This window comes from Balaenoptera borealis (genome assembly GCF_965194805.1).
Source record: "Balaenoptera borealis genome assembly, chromosome: 20".
Classification (NCBI taxonomy): Eukaryota; Metazoa; Chordata; class Mammalia; order Artiodactyla; family Balaenopteridae; genus Balaenoptera; species Balaenoptera borealis.
The window spans coordinates 55404911-55423982 of NC_138879.1; the positions used below are offsets into that span (position 1 = coordinate 55404911).

General features: G+C 48.9%; 1 protein-coding gene across 3 annotated transcripts in view; it reads left to right on the forward strand.

The window, feature by feature from the left end:
- Window positions 1–19072, forward strand: part of SHISA6 (shisa family member 6) — a 264868-nt gene that overhangs the window by 16893 nt on the left and 228903 nt on the right. For all 3 annotated transcript variants that reach the window (XM_082373292.1, XM_082373290.1, XM_082373291.1), the window contains exon 2: window positions 6503–6663. In XM_082373292.1, the coding sequence (XP_082229418.1) occupies window positions 6503–6663 (161 nt within the window). The remainder of the gene's footprint in view (window positions 1–6502; window positions 6664–19072) is intronic.

The window sequence follows — 19072 nt, forward strand, 5'->3', positions numbered from 1 at the left end:
GGGCTGCCCTTGGCTGGGAACCAGCCTCACTCCTCACTGGCCCGTCTCTGTCTCTCACCCCCAGATGCTCTTTCCCTGGGAAGGTCTCTCTCTGATCCCATCTCCCCATCTCTCACCTTCTGAATCTCATTCTTTCTCTGAGTTTCTCTGTGTCCCATTTTCTCTCTGGCTCTGTCTGCCTGTCTATCTGTGACCCTCTGATTCTGTCTCCCCCCGACTCTGTCTCATTGTCTGTATCTCTCTTTACTCTATCATCTCTGCATCTCTCCCTCGGCCTCTCTCTGGCTCTGAGTCTCTGACTCCCTTCCCATCGGTTTGGCTCCCTTTCTGTCCATCTCTTCCCTCCCCTTGTTTCCTTTCCCTCTCCTTCTGTCTCCACCTCTGTCCCTCTGTCGCTCCCTTTCTCTCGGTTTGTCACTGCCTGTCCCTCTCTCTCCCCCCACTTCCAACCCCTAAGGGGTCTCTGTCCCTTTCTTTGACCCCGAGAGCTGCAGCCATTCTCTCACAAAATCTGCTTTCCGCTTCCTCAATGACCAATTTTCTTTCCTACGGTGAGAAAGTAGCTCAGGCCTTAACCCATTTCCTCCGGCGTCTCCAAATTAATTAGGTGAGACCGGGATCGCACATTTCAGAATTAGAATAATACCTATCCAGCACCCTGGAGAGAAGGGGATGGAAGGTGGAGAGGAATGGGAGCGAGGAGGGAGGTCACCGAGCTGAGGGGCTGAGGGAAGGGTGTGTGAGCTGAAAGAGGGGGGCCCAGCACCATCTGGGAACGAGGGCCACCTTTCTGGCTGCAGGAGGGCACTGGGAAAAGGGGGCTCTCGGAGGATGGTGCTCAGGAGGCCAGGATCACACCCCTGGCTACTGTCCTCCTCGTTGGGACCACACAGGGCAGGGTCCCTGCCCCCAGCTAGCCTGAATCTTCAGCACATCCATCCCCTTTGGCTGTGCAGCCCAGCTCAGCCCTGCCAACGGGGCACTTGGAGAGGGTACCATGCAAGTCATTACCTTTAGAAGGAGACAGCTTGGCCGTAACCCAGTTAAAACTCATTCACCAGCAGCAAGCCAGAGGCGAGCAGAGATGCTCTGGGAAGCCTGACGGTCTCCAAAGAGGTGTCTTCCCTCTTATATCTCATCCCGAAGGGCCTGCATCCTGCAGGGCTTCTCAGGAGATGGGCGCCGAGAGTCCCCTTCTTCCAGGCCCCCCTATTGTGGGAGTGCTGATCTCAGTTTGAAAATCTCTTCTCTGCTGGGTCCTCCTTGGCCAATAAGCCTGGAGCGAATCTGCTGTGAGTTTGCCATTTACACTGTCCATATGGACAAAAGGGATGAAAGCCCTACAAGGATGGGACAAGGATGATCTTCACTCCTTTCTCTCTTTGTTTTTCTTTTTTTTTCTTTTAAACTAATTTTTATTGAAGTATAGTTGATTTACAATGTTGTGTTAGTTTCTACTGTACAGCAAAGTGAATCAGTTATACCTATACATATATCCCCTCTTTTCCTTCCCATTTAGGTCACCACAGAGCATAGAGTTCCCGGTGCTATACAGTAGGTTCTCATTAGTTATCTAATTTTACTCATAGCATCAGTAGTGTATATATGTCAATCCCGGTCTCCCAATTCCTCCCACCACCACTTCCCCCTTGGTATCCATACGTTTGATCTCCACGTCTGCGTCTCTATTTCTGCTCTGCAAATAAGATCATCTATACCATTTTTCTAGATTTCACATATATGCGTTAATATATGATATTTGTTTTTCTCTTTCTGACTTACTTCACTGTGTATGGCAGTCTCTAGGTCCATCCGCATCCCTACAAATGATCCAACTTCGTTCCTTTCTATGGCTGAGTAATATTCCATTGTATATATGTGCCACATCTTCTTTATCCATTCCTCTGTTGATGGACATTTAGGTTGCTTCCATGTTCTGGCTATTGTAAATAGTCCTGCAATGAACATTGGGGTGCATGTGTCCTTTCTGAATTATATTTTTCTCTGGGTATATGCTCGGGAGTGAGATTGCTGGATCATATGGTAGTTCTATTTTTAGTTTTTTAAGGAACCTCCATACTGTTCTCCATAGTGGCTGCACCAATTTACATTCCCACCAACAGTGTAGGAGGGTTCCCTTTTCTCCACACCCTCTCCAGCATTTATTGTTTGTGGATTTTTTGATGATGGCCATTCTGACCAGTGTGAGGTCATACCTCATTGTAGTTTTGAATTGCATTTCTCTAATAATTAGTGATGTTGAGCATCTTTTCACGTGTTTGTTGGCCATCCTTTCTCTCTTTGAATAATGGCTGAGCATTGTGCCAAGACCCGGGGATACACTTGATGGCCCAGACACCCAAGATCCCCTGACTTCAGATGTTCATCTCGGTGTCTCTAGCCCTAGTTGTCCCAGAGCCCAGCCTCGTGTCCGACCTTGGTACACATCTCTGGAACTAGATTGCACTGAACATTAATCGAAGACCCACTTCACATAGTGCTGTGTAGACGCAGATCTGAGTTTCTCAACCTCGCCACTATCGGCATTTGGGTGGGATAATTCTTTGCTGTAGGGGGCTGTCCTGTGCACTGTAGGATGTTTAGCAGCACCCCTGGCCTCTACCCACCAGTTGCCAATAGCACTTCCCTCCCCAGTTGTGTGACAACCAAAAATGTCTCCAGCCATTGTCAACTGTCCCCTGAGGGGCAAAATCATTGTCGTCGATGTAGATTTAGTACTGACCTTCCAAAAGGTCTTAACCACATGACTCCGTTTTCTTTCGTAGATACCTGAGAGGTCTTTGTAAGAACGTGAGAGGCAAGAAAAAGAATATAAGCTTTCTTTTTGTAATATCAGCTTTATCGAGCTATGAGTCACCTACCATAAAATTCATCCTTAAATTTTAAATTGTCCAATTCAGTGATTTTTATACATTCACAGAGTTGTCCAACTATCACCGCTAGCTGATTTTAGAACTTTTTTATCATCCCCAAGAGAAAACCTGTACCTATTAGCCATCATTCTTCATTTGCTCCTCCCCCAGCCCCTGATAACCGCCAATCTACTTTCTGTTGCTGTGGATCTGCCTAATCTGGATATTTTATATACATAGAATCATAACATGTGGTCTTTCATGACTGGATTCTTTCACTTAGCATGTTGTTTCCAAGGTCCATTCATGTTGTAGCACATATCAGAACATCATTGCTTTTTTAAGGCTAAATAATAATACATTGTGTGAATACGCTACATTTTGTTTTTCCATTCTTCAGTTGATGGACATTTGGGTTATTTCCAGCTTTTGGCTGTTGTTAATAATGCTGCTATGGAGAATTCCCTGGCAGTCCAGTGGTTAGGACTCAGCGCTTTAACTCTTCGGGCTCCGGGTTCAATCCCTGGTCGACGACCTAGGATCCTGCAAGCCATGCAGTGTGAGCAAAAAATAAAATAAAATAAAAAATAGAAATAAAACATTTCATTGATTATTATAATAAATAAATAAAATAAAATATGCACAAACCAACTTGAATGGGCCTCTGTAAAAAAAAGATAATGCTGCTATGAACTTTCATACACAAGTTTTGTGTAGGCATATGTTTTCATTTCTGTTGGGCATATACCTAGGAGTATTTTAATTGCTAGGCCGTATAGTAACTCTGTTTAATATTTTGAGGAACTGCCAGACTGTTTACCAAAGGGTCTACACCGTTTCACATTCCCACCAGTAGTTTATAAAAGCTCCAATTTCTCCACGTCCTTGCCAACATTTGGTATTTTCTTTTTGGTTGTAGCTATCCTGGTGGGTGTAAAGGGTTATCTCATTGTGTTTTCGATTTATATTTTCTTGATGACTAGTGATGTTGAGCTACTTTTCACGTATACCTTTTCTGGAGAAATGTCTGATTATATCTTGTCCATTTTTAAATTGGGTTGTTTGTTTTTTATTGTTGAATTGTAAGAGTTCTTTATATATTCTGGATGCAAATCTCTTAGCAGAAATATGATTTGCAAATATTTTCTCCCATTCTGTGGGTGTCTTTCATTTTCTTCATGCTGCTCTGATGCAGAAATGTTTTTAGTTTTGATGAAGCCTAGTTTACCTGTTTTTTTCTTTCATTCCTTGTGCTTTTGGTGTCATATCTAAGAAACCATTGCCAAATCCGAGGTCAGAAAGATTTACTTCTCAATTTTCTTCTAAGAGTTTATAGTTTTAGCTCTAAATATTTAGGTCTATGATCCATTTTGAGTTAATTGTTATATATAGTGTGAGGTAAGGGTCCAACTTTATTCTTTTGCATGTGGATATCCATTTGTTGAAGAAACTTCTTCCCCCATGATCATGACACCCTTGTTAAAAATCAGTTGAACATAGACGTATGGGTTTATTTCTGGACTCTTCAATTTGATTCCATTGGTCTGTATTTCTGTTATAACTTTTTAATTTATTTTTATTTTTTATTTTTGGCTGCGTTGGGTCTTTGTTGTGGTGCGCGGGCTTCTCACGGCAGTGGATTCTCTTGTTGCGGAGCATGGGCTCTAGGCACGTGGGCTTCAGTAGTTATGGCTTGCATGCTCTAGAGCACAGACTCAGTAGTTGTGACTCATGGGCTTCATTGCTCCGCGGCATGTGGGATCTTCCCGAACCAGGGCTCGAACCCGTGTACCCTGAATCAGCAGGCGGATTCTTAACCACTGTGCCACCAGGGAAGCCCTCTGTTATAACTTTTAAGTCACTGTTTCCTTACCATAGAAAGATGGTAGGAAAGTGCCTTTGATAAACAGAAGGGTGAAGGAATCAAGGTAACGTGCGTGGATGTGTGGTTAAAAAATATATAAAATATTGATCACATTTTGGAATTAAAAGGGATCTTAGAGGTCATGTTAGTTTAAACCCTTTGTTTTGCTGATGGGGGATAAAAAGATTAAATTTCGACTTCAGAGGTTAACAAATCTGCCCAAAGATTTACGGCTCATCAGTGGCAGAGCTGGGATTAGAACCCAAATCTCTTGATTTGGTAGGGCAATGTTTTTTCTTATTCCCAGGCCCCAGGTCTGCCTGGACTTCCTTTACCAAACTAGTGAGGTTCTGTCTTCCCCTCCCTCACTTCTTGGTCCACAGAAGTGAATGGGGTGGTGGCGTGTGTCTGCTTTTTCCCTTAGAGCCTGAGAAAAAAGAAAGCCAGTGCGAGGAAAGCGTTTGGAAAATCTGAAATTGCTATATAAATGCCACTAAATGATAAGATTACCAGCTTGATGCTCCTCTCTCAGGAAGGTTCAGCAAGTCAGGGGCGGCATAATGAAAGGAAACAATCCACTCCCAGACACGTTTTAAACTGCTGCGGTTGGTTGTCACTTTTTGACGGAGGCAGAGTGCAGGGAGCTGGAATTCCAGTGGAGTGAAGCCTCAGAGTGGGCTGGGTGTAGCCAGGTGTCAGGTGGGCCGGGCTGGCCGGGAGAGGCCTGGGGCATGGTGCCTCACCCACCCCTCAGGGACTCAGGTAGATGGAAGAGTTCCTCCTGGCTCGTGCACTCAGAACCGGGCGCCTGGCCCTGAAATGACAGTGTCCGATGGTGGTCCCTTGTGGCTCCTCAGAACATACCTGCATGTCTCTGTTTCCCACTGGCAGTGGTATCACCTGTCCCACCCACAGAGGGAGTCCTATTCCAAACCAGGTCGGGGAGCGATTTCCCCTAAATGCTGAGCCCCTAGAGGGCAGGAATTGTGTTCTCTTTACCTCTGTCTCTGCTGTGACTAATGCATGCTGAGTCCTCAGTAAACGTATGTTTGGCTGTTGAAGAGAGGCGTTGGGTGGATAAAAGCTGCTCTAGGGGTCCCTGGGTCCCTTGCAGAGGGCATGGACCTCTCCAGCTACAGCAACATCTCTGTGCATCTCTCTTTCCTCCCTGTGTTTGTGATTGCTTCTTCCTCTAAGCTTCAGCTGCATTCACTGTCTGCACCGTCCGTGTGTTCTGATATTTATCATCTTATCTGTATGTCCTGCCTTTGCCGCTAAATCACACCTTTCTTTGACAAGGGGAGCTCTGTTTTGTACTTCTTTGGGTCACCCGTGCAGAGTACATGCTCCTTGGTGTGTGCCTTTCCATGGGGAAGTTGGTCCCCCTGATATTTGTCACCTGCCGCTGAACTTGAGGCCAGTGGTGGCCGCCCTTCACTGCAGTGGCATTCCACGGGCCAGTTGCTGTCGTATCTGCCTGGCATACAGGCTTATTTGGGGAGCCAGCGTTTTGAAAGGGCTCAGAGTTGATTGGTGTGAAATGAATGTAAGAAGGAAACCTTAATCACAGCCTTTTAGTGCCTGTACCCCCAGGCATGGCAGCCTCTCCCCTGTATCCCCACTGAGACCAGCACCAGATGATGCTGTGACTGTAACTGAATACTGGGTCTCCATCATCAAAGGGCCGATGAAAGTAGCCCAGCTTCCTTTGCGGTTACACTCACCAGCTCGGTGAATCTCACTGTGTGGTCTCCTCCTCTTTCAGGGCTCTGGCCGACATCTTAAGACAACAGGGACCAATCCCCATAGCACACTGTGAAAGAGAAGCTATCTCGGCTATCGATAGCTCTCCCAAAGAGAACACGCCGGTCAGATCATCCTCCAAAAACCACTACACTCCCGTGCGCACAGTCAAGCAGACTCCAGGTAAGTGAGAGCTGATCACCTTGCATCTTTGCTGAGGCTGGTGAGAAGTTTCGGTGGTGTTTCTGCTTCAGCTGGGCAGCAGCCGGTCCTGGAGCCCTGGGCAGGTGGCTTGTGGAAGAGTCTGGGGACCATTCCCCTGCGGAGAGAGTGGCATGGAAGACTGCCGCCAGTGAGTGTCCAGGCTGGAGCAGAGCTGTTGGTTTAAGGCGTCTGTGATTTAGTGAGTGTCTGCGTAATCCTCTTCCCTGAAAGGAGCTTGCGGTAGCCTTGGTGGTGGAGTATGGTCACCCTCTTGCTCACGTGGTGGGAAGGTAGATATCTGACAAGAAGTGGCTGCACTCAGACGTAGAGAGGGATGAACTGTCGGAATCTCAAAGGGCACTTCCTGAGGGTAAGGATTATGTCTGTGTTGTAGGGTTACCCTTTTCTGTGCTCTGTGGATTCTCTGGATATACGATGAGTTGCCGTGTGACAGCAATATACCTTTTGCTCTTTTACTTGGTCTTTACTGTAACCCATATGGAACAATAAACAAAGCAAGGAAATAATGATAAATAATATAACCTCAGATTTATTGGGATCTTGCGCTGTGCCAAGGGTTATGCTGAACATTTTATGTGTATTGTCTTACTTATTTTTCACAGCAATCTTAGCAGTGCTTGTATTATCTTCTTTTTATATGTGGAACAGAAAGGCTCAGTAATTTTCTCAAGCACATATGGTTGGTAAGAAAGCAAGCCGGCAGTCAAACTGAGGCATGTTGGTAACAACAGTAAGGTCTAGAAACCCTAGTGTCCTAATCCAGTTTGGGACATGAATCCAAAGTATCTGAGTGGATGGTCTCCTTGTAAGTGCAGGTGGGGAGCTCATCTCTTACTGTGAGCATTACCAGACAGTCTACTACTGACCCCAGTCTCAGACACAGCTTCTGCTTTGATACTTGGATGTGAAATCTTCACATCTGTCACCCTATAGCTTTTCAAAGGATGGGCTATATGGTCTGAACTAAACCTGCAATAAAGATATGCAGCCACTAGGTGGCAATAGATGTGTCCCAAATTCAAACTAGCAGATGTGCTGTTGAAACCAAATTGGTTTTCCATTCATTCTTTAATTTTCTTAAATGTATTAAATCAGAAATCACATACTTGCCTTTAAGGTAATAAGAGTTAAGTCATTTGAGACTCTGATAAAAGTTAAGGACATTCACCTCCCCCAAATATATACATATGAATATATATATCCATCCAACATTTTGCATAGTATTTAAGGGGATTTGTAGACCCTTCTGAAGTTAAAAATCCCTGATTTAAAAGTAAGGATGAGAGATCCACCTTTTCAAAAAGTCTAAGATGCATTTTTAGCCTGAATATCCTAGATGTTTAAAATGTAAGCAATGGAAGAAGTGGGCAAAAACCCTGAGACCAGTAGTTATCTCCCTCCTGCATAGTAGAATCACCTGGGGAAGCTCTTAAAAATGCTGATGATGCCCATAAATTAACCAGAGTTTCTAGGGATGCTGCTGGCAGCAGTATTTTAAAAAATCACTTGAAAGTGATTCTAACATGCAAGACAGAATAAAGAACCACTCGTCCAGATGGATTCCTTTATTTTATGAAGGAAGACACCGAAAGGTTGTGCCAGTAGTTCTCAAACTTGGCTGCACATTGGAATCACCTGGGGAGCTTTAAAACTTAAGGGTACCTGGGCCCCACCCCCAGAGATCATAATTTAATTGATGTGGGGGCATGGCCTGAGCAGGAGGTGATTTTAATATGGAGCAGAGTTTGGGAATCACTGGGCTGTGGAAATTGCAGAAAGGTGCCATTCTGACTAATGTTTTGAAGTAAGGCTCCTCCAGAACGTTGTCTGTGATTCTGGAACTTCAGGTCACTCTGGTACCCAAAGTACCCCTGAGAGTTTACCTTCATCCCTCTCTCTTCCGATTTTCTCCGTCTTATTCACAACCAGCTAGTTCCCAGCCACTGAGTCCAGACTGATTAAGCGGATGGTCTAGATTTGCCCTTAAATGCCTTTCACTGGGAGGGAAGATTTGTCATTTCTTCTGGTTCCTATATACATCCTCTCCTCTGTTAATCTGAGAAGAGAAGCTTAAAGTTAAATGATTCACTCCTATGTTTTGAGAAATCCCTCCTACGTATTTCTCAAATTGGAACTCTTTACTTGGCTTTTAGAGATGGGAATTGTTCCCTGGCCCAGAAAGCATTCTCAGTGGTGATACTTATATTTAAAAGCAATTTCGTAACCATCTGCAACGTCTACAGCTTGTAATGGACACAGCTGCTTTTCCGAATAGCTGATCCTTTGCCACAGAAGACTGCATTTTGAGCAGAAGTCTAAACAGAACTTTGTATAGGTGTTCAAAGTGGAGATTTACTGTGATTTTGCCACTGGTCAAATCCACAGATCACCGATCATAGGAGGATGGTGGCAAGAGTCTTGTAGAGGGATCTTGAGGACAGAAATCCCAGGAGGCATCATAGCATATGAGTAGTTTTGCTACTCAGAATACTGTCCAAGGACCAGCCACATCAGCAGTTTGTGAGAAATGTAGAATCTCAGGCTCCACCTCACCCGATGAAGGAGAACCTGCATTTTCATGAGATCACGTAGTAAATAAAATTTGAGAAGCCCTGGAAAAACATGGGCTCTGACATATGCCTCTCAGTTTGTTTTCTGACCCTGTCACATGCTATGTATGTGACCTGGACAAGCTTCTTTGTCTTTCTAAGTTTCCTCATCTGCCCTTGAGACTAAAAGTACCTGCTGTGTGGAGTTGTTTTATAAGTTAAACCAAGGAGAGCACTTAAAATAGGTCCTTAATGTAACAAATCTCAATTTTAGCCATGGCCGGGCTGTGGAGTTTTGCCCAACTCGCGGCAAACAAATCAAATTAATGAGAGAAATAAAGGCATTGGTATCCTTAGACCAGGCAGGGTCCGTGAGGTCGTGTCTGGGATGGAAGCCCCTGGCCCCAAGCCTTCCGTGCTTGGCCCCTGCCTGCGGCACGTCCTTAGGATGAAAGGGCTTGTAGGGCTTTATGGGGCTCTTGCAAGTCAAAAGCATACCAAACCTAAACCAAACAAACAAAAAAATATATATATTTTTTGTTTGGTTTAAGGAGTGGAGTGAGGGTCCTGTCTTAATAAAAACTATGGTACCGTGAGTATGGGGTACCCACTATGTGCTGGGTAGTCTGTTAGGTACTTTATTTACAATACACAGTGGATCCTGTAGCATTTCTTAGGTATAGGATCTCCTATTTCCACATTAGCAGAAAATTCCTCTTTCCTTCTATAAGAGCCCTTTACCCTAGCTCTTCCAGAAGTCCCTTTCTAACTTTAAAAGGAGCTTCAATACTGGACATTTACTTTGGACCCAGAAAATCAGTGAAGCCCACTTCCATCTCCCACCCCGCAAATCTGGCTGCCTCTAGACCCTCACTACTCAAAGTGTGGTCCATGGACCAGTAGTGACTGCATGCCATGAGAGCTGGTTAGAAATGCAGACTCTTGGGCCCTTCCCCAGACCTGCTGATTCAGAATCTGCATTTTAGCAAGATCTTTAGGTGATCTGTACACACATTAAAGTTGAAGAAGATCCCTGCCCTTCCCCAGACCTATTGATTCAGAATCTGCATTTTAACAAGATCTTTAGGTGATCTGTACACACATTAAAGTTGAAGAAGATCCCTGCCCTTCCCCAGACCTGTTGATTCAGAATCTGCATTTTAACAAGATCTTTAGGTGATCTGTACACACATTAAAGTTGAAGAAGATCCCTGCCCTTCCCCAGACCTATTGATTCAGAATCTGCATTTTAACAAGATCTTTAGGTGATCTGTACACACATTAAAGTTGAAGAAGATCCCTTTAGCACAGCAAGCCTCAGCCCTGACTGCACATTGGAATGATGTAGGATATTCTGAAAATACTAATGCCTGGCCCTCGTCCCAAAGATTCTGATTTAATTGGTCTGGGGTAGAACCTAGGCATTAGCATTTTTAAAAAACTTCCCACACGGTCCCATTGTTCAGCAAACTGAGAACCAGAGCTAGAGGGAGATTATCAAATAAGGCAAACATGCTCGAGGACTGTGGAGTTCGAGTTCACATCAAGACCCACAAGATAGAGCTTGGCTGGTCCTTCTTACTGGGCTGCAGGGTTAAGTCCTCTGCATGGCAGGTGGGCCGGAGCAGAGGACTTGGGCTCACCTGAGAGAGGGATGGGGTCAGTCTGCAACTATGAATGGGGACACCTGGGCAAAAGCAGGCACCAGTAGAAATATGGTTGGCCCTCCATCCACGGATTCAACCAGCCTCGGATCCTTTACTATGTTTACCGTCCGCAGTTGGTTGAATCCTCGGATGTGGAATCTGCAGATACAGAGGGCTAACTATAAGACTTGTGCATCTGTGGAATCTGGTATCCGTGGCAGTTCCTAGAACCAATCCGGTGGATACCAAGTGCTGACTATCAGAATTGATTAGCAGGCCAAGCGGAGCCAGGCATCAGGACCTAAACCTATCACGTCTGCAGTTGCAGGTTCCCTGAGCCCAGGATCTCAGAGGCTCGCAGTGGGCTTGTGTGACCTTCATAGATGGGGAGGAGTGGGGACCTCGCGTGTTCACCTGGCCTGACTCACTCCTAAAGAGCCTGTCTTGGGGCAGCTGGGGGAGGTGGTGTACCCATCCCTTGCTGTAGCAATGACTTCATGTATTAAGTTTCCAGAGTCTTGATATCCAACTCCCCATGATCAAGAGTGGCGTCTGCTGGAGGAAGTTAAGTACTTATGCCCCAGCTACACACCACTGTGAGTTGTGTACCTGGGCTGTTAGTCATCTGCCTGCTGTCAAAGCTGCGTGCGTTAACAGCAGACCAAGGGAGCCAAGGGGCATGACTCCAAGCTTCGCGGAGACCAAGAATGAAGGCTGGACAGTTGACAGAGGGGCTCTCAGTCACAGCGCTGCATGGCCCGGCCCCTCGCTGCTCTGTTGAGCTCAGCTCCTATTACCTTCTACCTTTCTCTCTGGAATCCAGACGCCAGACCCTCCTCACGCCGCCCGTGTTCTTGCCTCGGGGTATTTCCGCCTCTGTTTTGTGGCCAGAAACTTACCAGCACCAGATATTTGTGCTGTGAAAGTTGACGCTCAGGTGGTACCACCTTTCCTAATCTCCTCATCCGCTCCTGTCCCCTGCTTTATTTTCTTCCGAGCGCCTATGCCATCTAACATCATGTATTGGTAAGTTCACTGGTTTATTGTCTCTGTCTCTACCAGAATGTAAGCTCCATGTAGGCAAGGGTTTTGTCTTTTTATTCGCTGTGGCATCTCAGATCCAAGAACATTGCTTGGAAGATCATCGTCATTGCTCAATGACTATTTGCAGGGAATGACAAGACGGTCCTTCACTTGGATGGATGTAGGAGCCAGCCTGTAGGTGTTAGTTACCTACCTGAGTGCTGCAGAGCCCTCATCAAGGTTGTGTGCCCCTCTGCTGCCCTCTCTGCAAAATTAGCAAGGAGTTGGTCACGTTGACAGCCTAGTGGGCTGGTCATCCAGTGGAGAGCTGAGCTGGGAGGCCCTGGTTTCCAGTGCCCAGGCTTCTCCCCAAGCCCCACGGCTTCTCTCCTCCCATCTGGGGCCAACCCAGGACTCCAAGGCTCAGTGTGGCCAGAGGCTGGGAGCTCCGCTTCCCTGGCTGGGCTCAAGAGAGGCTGACACCCGGGGGCCCCACCCATTCTGTTCACTCTGCCAAGAAAGACTTCTTTACAGAGGTCTTGGAAGCACAGGTAGCTCTGAGTTCATCTTCCCAGGAACAGGTTTAAGGCTGCAGGTAAAGCCAGACAGCCTGGACCATGCACCTGAACTCTGGGAAACTTCTGGTCAACCTCAGCCCCTAATGGGCAATGGGACTTTTCTTTGCTCAGTCATCCCCAGGGGAACAGGACTGTCTTATTCTAGAAGAGGCTGAGCTGATTGTCTCATGAGACTTCAGAGCTCTAAGGGGATGGTGAGATCAGCTGACCAAACCTGCCCTTGGCCTCGGAGGAAGCCGAGGCACATGGGGGTCACCCAGGTGGGAGGTGGTCGGGCCAGGCCTCCACACCCGGGCTCCAGTGTTGGAGATGAAATGTGGTGTGTGCCGCTCGACAGATCTGGGTGTGACTCTTGGCTCTGGGAAGTGGGAATGACTAACACCTTCCTCACAGGGCCATTGAAAGAGTTGGATGGAATGGCCCCCGTGTTTTAAGTGCTCGGCCCTGGCTTGGCTCAGAGCCCGGGCTTGGTAGCCATCTTCATCTCCATCATGACCCTGACCATCCTCTCTGTCCTCAGCTGCCTCTTCTCCATCTCTCTTGGCCATCCTCTGTCACTCCTGAGTTTTCTCTTGGCAGTAATTTCTTCCCAAAACTGTACCTGTTGTTTGGACACTGTCCCCGTGGACTGCTATTGGCCTTTTCCAAGTGGAGTCTCCTTATTCTCTGCCCAGATGTTACATCACCTTCCTTCCCTCTACCCCATGCCCTGTTCCTGCAGCCATTGGTCCCAGCAGATCTCTGCCCGGAGATGATGGAAGGCTGACCACAGCAACCACGTGGGGCAGTCGCTGTTACTATCGCCTCCTTGCAGGGTCCACAAAACCCAGGAAGTTCACTGAGTCAAGGCTGGTAGGAGAGAAGAGCTATCACTAATGCCTGATAACAGAGTAACACTGATTGGTGCTTATAATATAGTTAATATGAAGTACCATTGTACATGTGTTACCGACATTGCATCGTTGAATCAGCACAGCTCTGTGAAGTGCTATCGTTGTTACTCCCATTTTACAGATGGTAAGATTGAGGACAGGGGGATAGGAAGACTTGCCCAAGGTCACATCCATAGTCATTGGTAGGGGGAGGATTCGAACCCAAGCCTGGGCTTCAGGCTGTATGCTGTGGGGCCTCTTCTGTTACTGGATTCATCCATGGCTTCAGCCAAGAATGAAAGGCAATTTAGGTGGTGGATAAAAGCAGAGACTGTGGAACCAGACTGTCTGGTTTGAATCCAGACTCTGCCTTTATTTGCCCATCTGTAAAATGGGGTTAATAATTGTGTTTCCCTCCTAGGGCTGCTGTGGGGATTAAGTGGGTGTTAATGTAAAGTGATCAGGCAGCATTTGACAGAGGAAAACACTGTTTTAAGACTGCACTGTCTCCTCTGTTGGGCACCAGCCACATGTGGCTGTTGAGTGCTTGAAATGTGTCTCAGAGCCTCACAAGATTTCAGAGTTGGTGTGAAAAAGAGAATGTAAAAAAGCTCCATAATTTTTTATATTGATTACATTTTAAATGATAATGTTTTGGATTTATCAGGTTAGATAGAATCTATTATTAAAATTAATTTCATCAGTTTCTTTTCATTTTTTTAATGTGATGACTAAGGAGTGTGAAATTACCTATGTGGGTCACATCTGTGCTTTGCATCCCGTTGACTTGGGTCAGGGCTGGTTTAACTGTTAAGGGTGTGGAGCGTCTACTTGAGTTCAAGTTTCAGTCTTGAGCAAAAATCCTCGCCATTTGGGGAGCTTACATTGTAATGGAGGAGACATAAAGTAAACAAGTACATAACTTCAGAGGGTGCGAAATGCTCAGGACACAAGCGGGCAGCTGATGTGTCAGAGGAAGGCACTTTTTTTTTTTTTTTAAAGGTTATGATTCTGGCTGATAGCTTTTCTTTTTTTAATTTTATTTATTTATTTATTTGTTTTTGGCTGTGTTGGGTCTTCGTTTCTGTGCGAGGGCTTTCTCTAGTTGCGGCAAGTGGGGGCCACTCTTCATCGCGGTGCGCGGGCCTCTCACCATCGCGGCCTCTCTTGTTGCGGAGCACAGGCTCCAGACGCGCAGGCTCAGTAGTTGTGGCTCACGGGCCCAGCTGCTCCGTGGCATGTGGGATCTTCCCAGACCAGGGCTCGAACCCGTGTCCCCTGCATTGGCAGGCAGACTCTCAACCACTGCGCCACCAGGGAAGCCCCAGGAAGCACTTTTTAAAACAAGTTTTATTTGATTGAAGTACAGTTGATTTCCAGTGCTGTGATGACTTCTGCTGTCCAGCAAAGTGCTTCAGTTATACACATATGTACATTCTTTTTCATCTTCTTTTCCATTATGGTTTATCCCAGGATATGGAATCGAGTTCCCTGTGCTCTACAGTAGGACCTTGTGGTTTATCCATCCTATATGATAGTTTGCATCTGCTAATCCCAACCTCCTACTCCATCCCTCCGCCACCCCCTGCCCTGGGCACTTTTGATAGTCTGGTCCTAGGAGGTGGCATTTGAGCTGGTACCCAGCTGATGAGGAGGAGCCAGCCTTGGAGAGAGCTGGAGGAAGAATATTCTAGGCAGAGGGACCAGCACGTGCAAAGGCCCTGAGGCATGAGCAAACCTGGCCTGTTCAAGGAACAGAAAGCAGACACAGGTGGAGTGGCAGGTGTGTGATGAGAACAGAGGGGTAGACACAGGCCAGTCACGCAGGGTTTTGGAGGCCAGGGTAGAGTGTGGATGTTGTTCAACTATGCTGATCTGATGTCTGGTTTAATAAGACAACCTTGGATATGGGCTCTGTTGAGAAGCAGGATAGATGACCAGTTAGCATTTCTAATAGCAAGATGGGTTAATGGGAGAACTTTCTCTAACTTCTTCTTCCGCAAGAAGACACCCTCCTGGTAAAGAAGGCAAGATGCAGCAGCAGTAGCCTGTGAGTTTCAGAATCAGACAAGCCAAGGCCCAAATCCCACCTGAGCTTGGACAAGCTGATACACCTTGGTCCAGGGCTCTTCAGCAGGGCTTGGCGAACTTTTTCTGAAAAGGGCCAGATTGTAAATGTTTTAGACTCTGCGGCCGTAAGATCTCCATTGCAACTACTCGATTGTGCCACAGTGATACGTAAAAGAGTGGGCACCGCTGTGTTCCCGTAAAACGCTGTTTACAGTAATAGACGGTGGGCCAGATTGGGCCCGTGGCTGTAGTGTGTCGACCCCAGTTCTTAATTTCTCTCTGAAAGCCACAGGCACCTTCCAGGGGACCTCTGCTTCCATGGGACATGTGAATAGGGACACATCCCTCCCCAGGATGCCGTGGGGGAGTCAGTGGCCTAAAGAGGGTTGATGAATTACCAAGTCCTGGCGGAGACCAGAGTCCTCAGCTTGACCTTCTTGGTGGTTTTATCTACCACCCAGGTGATGATGTAGAAAGCGTGCTTTCTATATTGCAAGTGATGTGTTGCCAGGAGGGGCGGCCAGCACCCCCATAATGACAGACTCAGGGTTCTAAATGTCTCCGTGGGTGTGGACACCCCCAGGTTACCTCTGCTGATGGCATCTCCTCCTTCCGCTGTGTCTCAGATCCCGTTTACTTCTGGTCCTCAGACGACCTGCTCCCTTGATCCACGACCCCCCCCCCCCGCCCCCCCATCTCTACCAGCTCAGTTCCTCTAGGTGTCAGTGTGCTCCCCCGACCTTAACCCAGGCGGGGAGCCCTCTTTCCGTTTCACACCCTCCCGCCTGTTGCTTCTCTGCTTGACAGCTGAGCTTTGCAAAACAGTTGTCTACACCCGCTGCCTCTGCTTCCGCTTCTCCCACCCACCCCTCGGCCCCGGCACTCCGGCTTCCATCCCCTTCCCCGCAGCTCGGCGGGCGGCCCTGGGGGTCCGGGAAGCAGGCTCTGCTGGGCTCTGCTGCTAGAATGGGCCTCCCACCCCCCTTCCACCAAAGCCAAAGCTCTGGCCACCCAGACCCACTCGGTTCCTAGGGGGCGAGTTCTCTCTGCTTCCCAGGCTCCACACGATGCTCTGCTCTTTGCTCTGTCTGGAACATTCTTTATGTCCACTCTCAGCCTCCCTGTTCCTCCTTGTCTCCCAGGTCTTGGCTTCCCTTTCACGGCCCCTGACTCCTGGCTGGGTCAGCCCCTCCCCTGGGCGCCCGTCACTGCAGAGTCGGGGGAGTGGGTGCAGGGCGTCGGCCCTGGTTTGGATCTCTGTCCTATGCGGTCCCCCTAGGACACGTCCACTGTCAGCCCAGCTCAGGACCTGGCACACGCAAGCTGTGAACAGCGCATTAGAAATCTTGTGTTTGGGTCAGAAGAACCAACATGTCCCACGTGGGGAACAGCAGGTCATGTGAGAGAGTCATGCGGGTGTAGTTGACCCTCTGTTTGGTCTGAACGCACAGAGAAAATCAGTCGGTAGCTCTGGAAACAGCAGTTTTCCAGTTGCATTGAAAAAAAACCCTTGGATCCGGATCCAGGGAGGTGACCGGCTTGTATTCTTAGTGTGTCCTACTGTAGACACCCATGCCCTGTGTGCCCCAGGGGAGGGTGGCGGCTGCCAGGACACCGGAGAGCCCTGGTCTTTAAAGATATTCACAGCGGACAGTGCTTTTTAAAGAACTTTCCACGCGGTGACTTATTTAAACCTTGTAGTTACCCGAGCAGGCAGCCTATGATCAGGCCCACTTTGCGGATGGGGAGACTGAGGATCCGGGGCTTCAGAAGCCTGTCCAGAGTCACACCACCAGGAGGCGCTGGTCTGGGCTCTGAAGGCGGGCAGTCTGACCCCAGAGCCCCTGCCCTGAGGTCCAGCTGACTGGAGGTGCAGACAGGGCCCCGGGAGCCCCTGAAGCTCCGTGGAGCCTGACCCCTGGCCGTGGGTCCACGCCTGGCCCTGGCTGCCTGGTGCGTGGACTTGGGCTGGCAGGGAGGGCGCCGGAGGAGGCCGTGTTTGCTCAGACCCCCAGCTTCAGGACACACCGCCTTTTGCCACAGACGGGGCACTCGCCCCAGGAGGCTTTAAGCAGGGGGGCGGGGGGAGCCATTGGGCATTTTCAGCTGGGGGCTGGGGGCGCTGGCCTAGCAACTTGTAAGGTTTCCCCTTTCTGAGAATGTACTGGGAAGAGTAGCTGGCATTTGAGGGCTGACCCTGTGGGTCCTCCCACGCCCCAGCAGACGGGGGCTGCAGGGGTGGGAGCAGTGAGGCAGCCGGTACCCGGGCCCCGGCTTGTCAGCGGCGGATGTGGATCTGACCCGGGCGGCCCGGTCCTGAGCTCACTTGGTTAGTGGCTACACTGACTCGTCTTCCTCTGTGGATGCTGTGACCCCCGGGGTCAGAGCCCAGATGCGGCCAAATTACCATTCCATCTTCAGTGCCAGGCTGGTCGTGAGCGGAGGGTTTCTTTCCTGCTTCGCGGTTTGAAGCCGTTTAGAAAGTGAGTCCCGAGCTGTGTTCCGGTCCTGGGTGGGATGCTGGGTGATGGCTTTTCCCAGCACAGGGTTGCCTTGAGAAGGGGTGTGCCCCGAAGCAGAGCCCGCGGGAGTCCGAGAAGCTGCCCTTGCCCTGGCCAGCCAGCTGTGCCCGACGCATCCTTTGGGCCCCCAGGGCCTGGTCCTGCCCGGGAGCTGCACGAACTCGGGCAGCCTGGCGGGGGCGGGCAGCCTGCACGGGGGCCGGACGGAGCCCCATCTCACCATATGGCCGGGGAGCGGGCAGGGCCGCTGGCTGAGCTGGCCCTCTAATTGCTCACCACGCCCAGGAAGCAGGAGGATTTAGAATATTTCTGGCTGTTATCAAAGCGAGGAGGTGCAGGGGAGAAGGAAGGCCGGAGCACTGCGGACAGGGTTAGAACTTACAGTGACCTCGGTGAGTCGGCAAAACCGAGGACCGACAGAGCACAGCGCAGCGAGGACAGGAGCAAGAGGGCACTGGGCAGGCAGGACCAATGACCGAAGGACCGGAGGGAGTGGGTGCACGGCCGGGCGCTGGGGTTGCGAAGGGTGAGAGCTCCCAGGGCGGCAAGGGGAACCAAGCCTCTATCCAAGCGGGCGTTAGGGGTCCTTTTCCCCAGGGAGCCCCAAGTCCATCCCACACAGTAAAGGATGTTTAGGAGCAGTGATGGAAGAGGAGGTGGCGTCCAGCCACCCATCACTAGATGTGAAGCACCCGCTCTGTACTGAGCCAGGAGATGGATAAGACACAGCCCCTGCCTTGGGAGCTTAAATTCGGGAGCAGAAAGACCAGCCTGTACAGTAAAAAGGTAACCAGCCGTACAGATGCCTCACCAGAACTAGCCACGTGTTCAGAAGGTTCGCAGGCCTGGTTAGGGCGAGTGCCTTGAAGGATGGGAGGATTAAACGGGGTGGCGGAGGGTGCTTCTGGAAGGCAGGGATGCTTAAGGGTGATCAGTTCCTTTGGAGCTGGTGGTTGTGGCTTTTCTGTAAACAGGCAGTGGTGATTAAAGAACTGGGGAAAAGGCCAGAAGGAACCAGAACTCTGTCCTGTTGGAGAAGGCTGCTCCGAGCAGGAGACTTTTCTTTTTCCTTCTCTAAACATAAGGGCTGTGTCCCTGGGAGGGGCA